At 39.7% G+C, this 12,861-nt stretch overlaps 1 protein-coding gene across 1 annotated transcript; it reads right to left on the reverse strand.

The window, feature by feature from the left end:
* Positions 1-8,952: 8,952 nt before the first annotated feature.
* LOC130745624 (beta-amyrin 11-oxidase-like) lies at positions 8,953-12,639 on the reverse strand. Its single transcript, XM_057597977.1, has 8 exons — positions 12,340-12,639; positions 11,771-12,251; positions 11,398-11,661; positions 10,269-10,358; positions 10,059-10,137; positions 9,861-9,967; positions 9,654-9,775; positions 8,953-9,267 (listed from the first exon to the last, which is right to left on the reverse strand). The coding sequence occupies exons 1-8, from the start codon at positions 12,555-12,557 to the stop codon at positions 9,174-9,176; spliced, it is 1,455 nt and encodes a 484-aa protein (XP_057453960.1). The 5' UTR covers positions 12,558-12,639; the 3' UTR covers positions 8,953-9,173.
* Positions 12,640-12,861: the final 222 nt, after the last annotated feature.

Below are 12,861 nucleotides of genomic sequence, written 5' to 3' on the forward strand. Positions count from 1 at the left end.
GTACTGACGGTAATCCAGGTACATCTCCAGGAAAAACATCAGCGAAATCTCGAATCACTGAATACCATGCACATCTGAGTCACCCCTACTCTCTAGATTCTGACGTCTCCAATTCGAAACTAAACTCCCTAATATCATGTGTATAGTATCCATAAGGAATTTCCCTAAGATCCTAGCTTCCTTATCGATGCGTCGGTAAAACAAATTCCTAGCTCAGCGTGCTATTCTAGACCTCGTATAACTTCTATAGTTAAATCACGAGCAACTTCGAATAAGATCCTGGTAGGGATAATAATCATAAGGTCAAAGTTTAAGTAGTAAACGCAAACATTTAGAGCGAAAATCGCTCTGCAGACAATCAAGTTTTTACTCTTTGCAGAGTCACACAACCAAGCACAGAAGACCTATTCCCCAAAGACTCCTAAAAGACTCGACTAAGCTCTGATACCACAATGTAACACCTCGATTTTCAGGTGTCACTTAAGTAACTTATAAATAAACTTTAAGCGGAAAACATGTATTTTTTTTTCGTTTGTTTCTTTTGTTGAAATTATAACGTCATAAAGATAAAGACATAATCCTGAAATTTAAACCTAACCGATGTACATCATATAAACAGGTACAGCCTTAGTTGCACTCCAACGTCACGCGCACTCGCAGTGACTCCCAAGTAGTGTGCCCACACGCAAATATTTACAGATCCAAAAACGTGGGTGACAAAGTTATAATTACAATCCTCCAGAAGAAAGTCGGCCCTCAAAAGGGCCTAAGCAAAGACCCCTACAGTCCGACTAACTCTCTGTGATTCCCCAACAAGAGAACCACACAAAAAGCTATGCGTCGGGAACCTACCCTGTCCCAAAACAAAATGAATCAGAGCTCTACACAAAATATGGTGCCCACCTAACCTACCCTCCGGTACCGCTCAAAGCTCCTCCTCCTCCTCCTCGTCGCTCGCGACGTAGTAATCTACATCACTGTCAGAATCAGAGTCCACCATGATTATCTCCGCGTCCAAGTCCACGACCTCTCTCCTGACTGTCATGTGTACGACCCTAGTCGAACCCATCTCAACATCTACCTCCTCAGAAAGGACATCCTCCTCCACCACACGCACCAGGGGTTCTACGCGGTAGCCGCGTGATGGAGTAGACGAAAAACGGCGAGAGGCAGACGGAACAACAGGCTCCCTCTTCGTCTCCACGAGCCTCGAGGACGACGCAACGTCGGTAGGATCGACAACAATAGCAGGAAGTTGCGCAACAGGTGCCTCAGTATCAGCCTCGATCTCACATGGATCCTCGTCGTCAGATGAAGATGAAGGTAGTGAAGGTGGTCTCCGGCAAGTGCCCGGTCCACAGCGCACCGAAGGTGGTAAGTTGAAGCTCGGCTTCATGCGTCGTAGAACTTCTCTCGTCAGACGTCCACACTAATCAGTCCGGTCCTCCATGACCCTTCCCCGATACGTCGCCCGATGATCCTCAGGATCGATCACCCAAGCGGTGGGGGCAGGTCGATCAACCAACTTAAACCTGATCCCACCCCGAGGGAGAGACCATCGAAAACCACTCCGCCATCGACATCTGGCAGCAGGCCGACCGCCCAAACACAAACATGAAACCAAAGCCAAGGCGCTAGGGTCAACTCACGGGATATAGTAAATATACAATCAACATGTGATGGGGGGTATATATATATATATATATATATATATTCCTAGCATGTTATCGGCTCTAACAATAATTCAATAATGCAAACAACACACGATTCCAGTTAGGGTACATGTATGCGTGAAATACAATTCAAAATGGTCCGGATAGTTTGTTTGGGATGGGCACCATCGAGTCAGTCACCACTGGCCTAGTGTGTAACCATTTCCGCTCGGGTGTCACTTACAAACCCATGCATAGTCGGATCAATTCTAACCCCTCCAGGTTGAACCATTTTTGCCCGCTATGCCGAAGATGCACTCTTGGTGTTCTTCGATGAAGGCCAATCTTTCGACTGTCTCAACCTTCGTGAAGCCGACCGAAGCCGTCTCAACTTCACCAAAGCCCGATCCTCCGATCGTCTCAAGCCCCGAATGTATGCATGATGCAATATGGTTAGCAAAACATGGTATCGTCCTCACCATATAGTGTTTAGCTACGACTCTTAATTCAATAATGCCCGAAGGTCAAAGTCGACTCTACGACTAGGCTGTAAGAAGCCGGAGTACGCATCGTACTCAGTGACGTATCTCTGGTCACTATGGTTCATCCTCGTGGCGACCATCAAATCCCAGCAGCTCCAAGACTTGTCAACATTTCCCCGTCTTTCGCAATCATTTCCCCACTTAAGTGCCCTATGGTTTTATTCATTAATAAAAATATTTCAAGTTGGATTAGTCAAATTATGAGTTTCATTCTTGAAAACTAAGTTCCCTAAGGTCTCTAGTTCCAAATTCTAATCGTTTCAAGTTTGCGAAAATCCCCCAAATGTAATCCCCCGGGGAAAGTCTAAGTGTTCCAATAGGCTTAATCTCAAACCTCGGGTTTGGACTCGCCTAGGGTTGTTCATACAAACCCGAAATAATACACGTAGGACTTTCCATGATTCCACACTCCGTAGTCGCGACAAAGCGCACAGTTCAATAACAGTATCAATATAACAATAATTCAGTGCGGAATTCATAAGACGGAAACCAGTAAACGGCCGAAGCCTCTCAGAAAACGGAGACACATGTCTCATATAAGATTACTAGGCAGAAGCCTCCAGAAAACATTTTCCAGTTCAAAGCGATAAACAATATTCAATGCAATATTCAATATCAAGCAGTATTCAAGTCGAAGTTATCGACGCCTACAATACAAATAGCTAGTAAGTAAGTTGCCCTAACCTCGAGTTGCTTCAGCCTCGCGATGTAGGTTTTCCTCACAATCTAGCTCAGTAATACCCAAAGTTCCCTCAACTGAACCTTGGAGAAAACAAAGCGAAAATCAATCCAAAATCGATTAGCTCGATAACAACAAAGTTAATTAACGATAGACAAAGCTTACGAAGCTTCAGAGTACAACAATCGAGCACGAGAGGACGAGTTATCGCGAAAAACGAATTTCTCCCCCCCTCAAAACATGCTCTCGGCCACTCAAGGAAAATAGGGGTTCCGGCGCTTTTTCTTCGATCTAATTTAATTCCTAGGTAGTTTTAGGGTAAAACTAGGGCAAAGAAATTGTCGGAAAAATTTTAGAACGAACGGTTTGAATTACGACTAGTTAGGGGCGCTTTGGTCCAAAATTAAAGCTCAAAAACTCAAAGTCGAAACTTTGAAAAACAAATTTGATGGGGTCGTTCACAATGACATTTATAGCAACTAATCCTAAGGGCACTAAGTCGGATTGTGGCTTTTCGAAGATAAAGTTTCAATATGTGCGTAAATGAGTTTTTATACAGTTTTTTCAGATCTTTGGCGACTCGATCGAAATCGGCGCGCATCGGTGAGTGATTTAATTAGCTTGTTGGGCAACAATAGAAGGTAGTTCAAAAGAAAAATCGGGAAAATCCAACAATTCTACGAAAAACTCGAAACTAGGAGCTCAGAAAGAGATAAAGAAACGCGATATAAAAGATGATCTGAGGTAAGAATAAGCAAGAGTACCTCGATGTCGCGAAGTAGCAACGAACAGCACGAAGATCGGTCAAGAAACGGCGAAGTTCTCTCCTCTCCGTCTTCTCCTCAAGCTCGCGACCTCAAATGGGGAATGGTGAGATATTTTGTGTTTTTTCTTCTATTTATAGGAGAGTGAAATCGCGGGAAAATGATTATTTCGCGATTTCGATTTTTACAGTACGTTCATCTGTGAATTCTAAGCGAGATTCTGGCGACAAAATCCCAGAACTCAAAACAAGTCTCTTGAATTTGAAGAAAACGATCCAAAAGCGGTGTGAGTTAAATTGCTCCGAAAAACTACTTTTTGCTGTGAAATTCGGATGACAAAACTTCGTTCTGAAGAATGATTGGAAACGTCGTAAGAAAATTGGCAACGCGGATGGCAATTTCGTTAGAAGCTCCGAATAGAAAAAGTCTTCATTCAGCGTTTGAATTTGAAGTTTTTAGAGAAAAGAATTTAGCGTCGTCAGACTTCTGAGAAATGAAACCTATCGTGCGTACAGTCCAGAGTTCTGAAATGAAACGCTGGTCGAGGAAAAAATAAAGAGAACTTCTTATTTTTCCAAGGATTTATAATTTCGCTTAAACAGTGCTTTAAGAGCGGAATTAGCCTATTCTGGACACTCTCGCCATAAGGCAGGTGTGCAGACGACTCGCACTAACTCCTAAAACGACTATGGTACTATCCTCAAGCAATTCTTGAACTTTCTTCTTCATTAAACTTTCCCAAACAACAAACTCCTGTCACGCTTACACCGATCCTACGCGTGAGTCGGAAAAATAATTATCTAATCCTGTTCTGAAATCTGGGTCTTACAACCATAGTGTTCACATGACATAAATCAAATAGAGTGTTCAAGAGAGGACACATATATCCCCACTAGACATCATAAAATCAAAAACTAAATAGTAGAAAGAACTGGTAAAGACTTCATCGGATCGTACGCTTCACTCCCCATTCACCTCCTCCTCTGGATCTTCTTCCATCTCCCCGTTGTTCCCCTCCGCCTGCACTGGTACCGGTACTCTCTCCCCCAAGCCATTTGGTCTCAAGAACCTCTAACGATAGATTCAGGCATCTCTGGAAAAGTTGGGCGAACGCAGCCTCTTCCTGGCAGTGGTCCTGAGGCATGGTGCGGTCCTCCGGGGCGATGAACCCACAGACTCTCGTGATGCCTGACCAGGTGCAAAGAGCTGATGTGGACTCCTGACTTGTCTCGGTGTAGCTTAAACAGGTTCCCTCTGAGGTATGGGATCCAATCCGTACTGCGGGTCGGGATCTACACCAAACTGAGGAACTGGATTCACCTCGGGCTGAGGCTGTGGCGGTGGATCGGGAACTGGTAGTCGGAATCTCCTTGTGTGCCTCGACATATAAAATGTAAATGTTAGAGGGATTGTCACCGGATAACCAAGGTCATCAGATCCAGGTACCCTACACCACAACATAGTTAGTCCATTGTAAAAACAGAACCCTGAATTGGGCTCGAGGTACCAGCCAGTGCGGGACGGGAAATCAGCTTGGATGGCGAGCATGGGAGGGAGACTTATCACTTAACCTGTGATATGCTTATGAGTAAAAATAGTGCAAGGGTGAGTCAAACGCGACATTGCACAAGATACATAGCAAATAAATAAACAGTAAAGTTCAAGATAACATACCATTAAATACAAGCGTGTTAACAAACACACACAACAAAGCATATTATGGGAGTTTCATCACCTTATACCTTCGTCTTTCGATTGGACTTCTCTCCCTACTTCTTCAAAATATAGAGTTCCTCGCCAATCTTTTTATTTTATTTATCATGTGATGAATATGTTTTTTGGGCCCGAAGCCTTGGCTTCTTTAATCTTCGGAAAGTCGTCTCAGGAACATTGCACAAGATACATAGTAAATAAATTTACCGGACATGATCGCTCAGTAGCTCACAGACAAAAATGCACATCTCAACTCTTTGCCTTAAACTTCATGCCGGGACGGACATGAGAGGTGTATCGTTGTGTAAGTTCCGGGTCTTTTCATCTCTGAACAAGATTACCATTGGTGTCTCTGTATTCTCAATCACATTAGTGGTAGTGACAACACTTTCCTACTCCTTGTCGCTCCAAGAGTATGTTTACAAACATCATCCATCGCCCCCTTATTCTTCTCAATAATTTCTAGCGAACTAGAAGTAAACATTTGTACCTTACTTTTCAAGTAAGTACACCTCAATGTTATTAGAGGTGAGACCCATAAGGAAAAAGTAGTTGGTTTTTTCAAGTCAGGAAATTTCATTCACTCCGGAAATGGTTATGTACTTTATAGTTAATTTTGAAAGAAAGGTATCTGCCTATCATCTATTAAATTTTATGATTATTATAATCTATCTCCCTAAGGCGATTCCTAACATGTGACAGGTAGGTCTAGTTCTCAAAAACAAGTATCAATAACACATTAAGCCGGTGATTTATTTCCCTATACCCTCCTACCTCAGATGCATAATTTTTATTGCCATAAGACAATCTCATATCCGAGCCATTAGGCCATTATCCTAAGTAACACCATATCCCATGACATACTTTATCTCCTTTCTGACAATGCAGCAATACAACATCCACAAGCAATTCACATCATGAATTACAAGCAAACATTCAGCATCACTTCATCAAGCATGCAATTCATATTGCATTTGTAAACAATTAAGTAAATAACAATATGTTTACTATCGCCTTAACGATTACTTATCCGTCATGTACCAAGAAAAGGTCTTGTATAACTCCCTTTACCTTGAGTTCTTAGTGGATGAGAGTATTGAGGCTCCAAGCCTGCATTCATAGGTCATATAAGTCACAATAAGCTCTATAATCACTTAGTTAGGGTTAATTAGGACTTAACTACACTTAGTTAGTTCCTAAGTCTACTTTCTTAAGTCTATGATTCTCGTTACTATCACTAAACCTTCTCCTGATTATCCTCTGACTCTTAATTATCTCATATAAGATTCCAAACACTTAGCTAACGTCAGATTATGAAAATCAAGTTCAATCTTCTAGTCTAAAATCCTATAAGTCCTAAGCTTACTTGAAAATTAAGAAATTATATTCTAAGTCTCTAACATACTTCCATTACTCTATTCCTATAATTTTCCACCTTCTCAGTTCATCTAAACCATTTTCATAAGCTTTTGAGCATTGTAGCTACCTCAATTATCCGTTTTAAAAACTGGCTAAGACGTGAAATTGGGGTTTTTCACCTCAGGGCTTAATTGCCAACTATAACTATCCTAACATGTCCTACTACCTTCCAGAAGCATAACCAAATCATAGTTGGTGTTCCAATTCACTCTCAGAAGCTCACTTCAAAGAGAAAACCGAAGTTTAAGCTCTTCGAATTGTTGCTTCAATTCTTGAGGTTTAAGGCTTTGAAATTAGTCTAAAGCTTCCTAAAATCATTCTAACATGCTTAAGGGTAACGCGACTTTGAGGAGGTGACTAGGAAACAGAGGAGAGACACAGAGGTTAGAACTGGTGCTGGCCACATTAACTCGTTTTTTCTTTCACCAACTTCTCAGACGATTTGGGGGAAGTGGAGCTCTGGAGGAACTTCCAGCGATGGGGGAGAGTATGGGAGATCTATCTACCAAACAAGAAGGATAGGTGGGGAAGGAGATTTGGGTTCGCCAGGTTCTTTAACGTACCAAACCCTTATTTGCTAGAACATCAGTTAGATAACCTCTACATTGGGGGTCGAAAACTGAATGTGAACTTCCCCAGGTTTGAGAAAGGAAATGGAAACACCTCGATTGACAAACCTGGAGAGAAGATGAAGGTGAAAACGTTAGGCTCAGGCAGATAGAAATGGAGGAGCACTTATGCTGAAGTTCTTGTTCAGGGGAGTAAAAGGGGGGAAGGGTCTGAGTAAAAGTAGAGACCCGAAGAGTAGGAGCACCCATGGTGTAAGAACTCGCGTGGATATGGTTGCGCCGGATAAACTTGACCTCGATCTCCAGTTGGAGGAGGAACCAATCGCTTGGGTAAAGAAGAGCTTCGTGGGGAAGACAAGGGACGTGGATTAATTGCAACTGCTACAAGAGAACTTTCTTGTAGGCTTGTCTCAAATTCAGGCTAAATATCTTGGTGATAATCTAGTTCTTCTAACAGGAGCAGAGGATGGCTTAGTGATTGAGTTCATTGCATATGAGAAGGTGTGGTTATAGGAATTATTTGAACACACAGAACCCTGGAGCCCAGCTATTGTCTCTAGGTTCAGGCAAGCGTGGATTAGATGCAAAGAAGTTCCCCTGCATATGTGGACCAGAGGTTGCTTCGAAAAAATAGTGCAGAGCTTTGGTAGCCTATTGTGAGTTGATGAGAGAACTACTAATTTCTCTAAACTTGACTACGCGAGGGTGCAAGTCGGGATTGCATTGGTAAACCAAGTTTCTCTACTAAAAAAGGCCAGACTCAACAACATGGAGTATTTCGTGAGATTTCTAGAGGAAGTGACTGATGCTGAGAGGCCATTGTGTTGTTGCCTGAAGCACTATACAGAAGCGGATTCAGATTCGTCAGCGTGGTCGCCAAAGGGCCTGGGTTTACTCTCTAGAGATGAGGAGGACGTTGGAGATGATTGGGGGGAGAATCAGGTTCTCAGAGACGGTGAGAAGTCGTCGGAGTTGCCATTTCATTTGGCACAACCAACACAACTTAGTTTTGGGTGGACGGATAGTGATGGCTTAGTGCAGAAGAATTTCACGTAAAGGGTAATTCTAGTGGGGGGGGGGGGGTGCAAATCGGAGGATTTGCACTACGTTGAACCAATCGTGGCCATAATTCCATGCGCGCGAGGCCCACCTCTTATGAGGCTCTTTAACATCCACAAGAGAAGTCTAGTATATAAAGTCTTTGAAAGTTCATGGCACAAGCAATGTGGGACATTGAAACTTTGAAATATCTCATTTTTCCAACAGAAAGTGTGTGAACCTTGTAGTGTGTCATTGGACAACATCATGAAACGTACCCATTGAATAGTAGTTAAGTTTTATCTTTTTTCAATTACACCAATTTTTTTTTTAAAACAGAATAAAATAATATATATAAGTGTTGAGAAACAACCCCTCTCAACATAGGTATAATAACCTCATCAGCAAAAAGCTGGCAAAAGCTCAGTTTTTACATTAATAACCTTCCAAAAACTACAAATACACAAGTGTGCTATAAACCCCAAGAGACTATCCCGCTAGAAAGGTTCCCATTAAAGTCGAATAGCCATATAAAAAGTGAGGCAGATCAGTCCATACATTATGATAAAATAAGCATGATCGAAAAATAACACACTAATAGCAAAATAATTGAGGGAGGAAATTACAATATGAGTCTTTGTCCATCAAGACAAGCATAATGGAGAATGAGAAATATGGTTTCTTTATTGAATCCAACCGCAAACTTATGTACCTACAAACTTATTTTTTTGAACTCACCTACAAACTTATTACTCTATTATTTTTCCTTTTGAAACTTGAGCACAAGCTAACTAATTTCATGAAACCTTTATCACCTTAGCAAGACAGTTGTCCACAGGCTTGAGTATTGGCAAGAAAGTAATAGGACATTCTGCATTTATTCGCTCCAACCTATGACGTAAATAAATTAGTAAAAAGCAAAATTTCAAATATACCTTAAAAGTCTTCCAAAAGAAAAACAGATATAGATGACTATACGATAGAGTGGAATTCTCTATAAGTCAGAATCAGTAGGAACTAGAAGAAAAAACTACAGCCCATACATGTGACCCAATAAATAATAATAAAAGAAATAACAACATTTAAGTAGTAAAACTAACAACTAATTATAAAATTTATTCTGCATGTTTATGATGAGTCTAAATGAGTGTGTGCTGGAGTTGGCCAGTTAGCCTGCTATCACAATATTCCCAAAAGTATAGTCGATCTCCTCAAAGAAGTATAGGAGCTAGTAAGAAAATTGATTAAAGAAAAAGTGGCCTCGACATAGAGCTTACTTGTAGTTAAGTAGGAAATAATGAAGAAATACAGAAATTTCAAGTTTTGCTAAGTCCTTTCCGGGACATAGCCTACTCCCTGCTCCAAAAGGTAAAAAAGTTCCTGCTTTGCCATGGTAATCCTGCACAAATAATAAGATATATAAATATATAATCACTGATCGATCCAAAATGGTCTAAAAATATGTAATATATTATCCAACTTACATCCCATCTTGATGGGTTAAATTCTTCGGGATTTGGGTAGTATTTTGGATTCATATGAACAGCCCTTGCCCAAACTAACACCCTCCATCCGTTCGGTATGACATAACCTGAAAATATTATTTAAATGACGTATTAAATGTTTTTATTCACTCATAAAAAAGATGAAATTGTCTTAATGACTCATGAGAATAACTTTACCATTAATATTTACGTCAGAAATGGCCTCTCGAAATGTTGTAAACACAATATTAGCACATCGCAACGTCTCATCAATTACCTACAAGGCAATATTTGTCCTTTAATGCTCCAAATCAAGTTTTTTTATAAGCCCAAATCAAGTATTATACATGAAGTTGTCAAAATATATATATATATATATATATATATATATATATATATATATATTACCTGAGAAAGATAAACCATTTGCTTAATTTCCTGAAGATTTAATCTACCCTGTGACGACACTCTTGCCTTCATGATTTCTTCCTGCTCTTTCTACAAGATATAGATGAAAATATATTACCTCTACATTGGCAACCTAAAATCAAATTTTAATAACAGTAACAAGATTTTTTTTACAATAAAAAACCATTCTTTACACATTCCCCTAACTCATGTTATTATTACTCGTTTGTGAGCTTTCTTCAGTTTTAGTTTTTCAAAAGTAAATATGAAAGCTAAACATGTTTGGAAAAAATAATTTTAGCCTAATTATTAAAATCATAAAAAGTAATTTTTTAATTATGGCTTTTAGTTTTCAATTACTGGTACCCTCCAATACCCCACCACCTGATAAACCATTCACCACCACCATTGCCCTCAAAGCATATGCAAGGAAGCTATCAAAGCATGCAATGAAGCTATTTGGATTCAAAGACTATTGGAAGAGCTCGCACACATGCAACCAAAATTTATTATGTATTGTGGTAGTCAGAGTGTCATGCATATTGCAAGGAGTTTAGCCTTTGATTCCAGGACAAAGCACACAAGAGCTCAATACCATTTGGTCAGAGGAGTAGTACAAGAAGGGAAGGTGGATATGCAGAAATTAAATTCACACCAAAGACAATCTAGCAGATGTGTTGACAAAGCCGATCAACTCAACTAACTTATATGGTGTAGATCCTCTTCTATGACCTATCAGAAACGTAAACAGCATTAAGATGGCAAGGAAGAAGGAACTTTACAAAAGTGTCTTTAAGTGGGAGATTTTCAGCGTTATTGAAATTTTAAGCCACTTTTGTGGACTTTTAAACCTTTAGGTGTGTTAAATCAACAATGAGTTGATCGGAAGCTATAGCCTATAAGCATTAAATAAGGGATGCTTGTACTTGCTTTCTCTTTTTAATTGTTTCTCTTCTTTCCTTTTCTCTTTGTAAACTTTGGGTGGCACCCCTTGTGCCTATTTATATTATAACTTTGGCTTACCTAAAAAAAAAAAGCATTAAATAAGGGTAGTTTGGAGGTAGAAACACTAAATATGTGAATGTACGAGATCTCTTCTACTTATGCTTGATGCAACTTCATTAATTACCTTAGCTTTTTCCAAGATGTGTGGGTGTTGTGTAAGATATAAAATTGTCCACATGAGAGCAGTTGCAGAAGTTTCATGACCAGCAAATAATTGTGCTATTAGTACGTCAACAATATACTCGTCGTCCCGTTTCCGACCATTCTCATCCTTTGCTTCCAGAAGATTATCAAGAAATACTTTATCTTTTCCCTCTTGACCATTTTTCGATCTGAGCCTCCTTTCATCCACAACAGATTGAAGTATTTTTGCTAGCTTCTTACGTGCCTAATATATATATGCAGCAAATAATATTGTAAAATAATTATGATCGAAACAAATTGTTAGCAAAACATATTAAAACAATATCTTAAAGATAATTAAGGAAGTTAAGAACCTTGAGTGCTTTGTGGAAAACAAAACCAGGTGCGTTAATAGGGGCAGAGAGTATCCCATTAGTCAACTCAGCAAAAGAAGTGTCCATGTTTTCAATGATCATGTGGTGAATGGAAGAGCCCATTAAAATGTGGATGAAGACTTTGAAGGTTACTTTCTTCATCTCTTTCAACAACTCAACGGGGTGTTTCATGCTGGACAACTCTTCTAACGAATTAGTCACAATGTTCTCGATGCGTTCCAGGTAAAGTGTTGCTAGCGCTTGGTGATCTAGGATGGGAAGAGTATTGACTAGACGCCGGTATTGCTTATGTTCAGCACGAGAGATGTGTTTTAATCGTATCAACTCTTTGATGGTTGTTGGATACCCAACTCTAAAGTTCACATCATCTGTCAGCACTCTCATACAAATCTCAGGCTCACACACGATTATGCTTGGGTTCCCAAACAAGTGAGTCTTGTAGATACCACCTTCTCCATATCTGAACAAACATACATATAATATATCTAAGCATACTATATATGGTAATTTATTCACACATAAAAAAAGAGAAAATAGAGAGACTTGACTTGAGAAGAAGATTGTTGATGAAAGAATTAGGACGACCGGATGAGAAATCTTTGTAGAAAGGAATTAGATTGCCAATAAGAGGCCATCCCATATCACCAGGAGGCAGAGGGTACTGTTTCTTTCTTAGCTTCACATCATAATACCACCCATTCAACCTCCTTAAAACATAACATGTCGCCAAAGTGGCAGCACACACCCAAGCCCAGTATAATTCCATTTTCAATATGTCTGTCCTATCGATTGCTAGCTCAATTCATCTTCCACTCCTCTAGGCTAATAAGATGTACTCTCTATGCTAATAAATATTAATTTCTCTATACCTCTCTTTAAGTTACATCTATCCTAAAAAAGTCAGCTGTATGTTTCTCGTGGTTAATTTTACAAGTAAATGAAATATAAAGTCAACATGCTCAAAAATAATATTGAAGATGCCTAGAATTATTGAATGGTTTGCCACAAAATGATAAAAATGTTGATCTCATTATATTATATTATAGTATGAGCTTTAATTCATTCACACT

This window comes from Lotus japonicus, chromosome 3, assembly GCF_012489685.1.
Source record: "Lotus japonicus ecotype B-129 chromosome 3, LjGifu_v1.2".
In the NCBI taxonomy this organism is placed as follows: Eukaryota; Viridiplantae; Streptophyta; class Magnoliopsida; order Fabales; family Fabaceae; genus Lotus; species Lotus japonicus.

Excerpts from the sequence above, each read along its gene's own strand:
- LOC130745624 (XM_057597977.1), bottom strand. The coding sequence starts at position 12,557 with ATGGAATTATACTGGGCTTGGGTGTGTGCTGCCACTTTGGCGACATGT. Across the intron at positions 11,662-11,770 it reads TTTTCCACAAAGCACTCAAG|GCACGTAAGAAGCTAGCAAA; the intron begins GTTCTTAACTTC and ends TATATATATTAG. Across the intron at positions 9,776-9,860 it reads TTAACCCATCAAGATGGGAT|GATTACCATGGCAAAGCAGG; the intron begins GTAAGTTGGATA and ends TTATTTGTGCAG.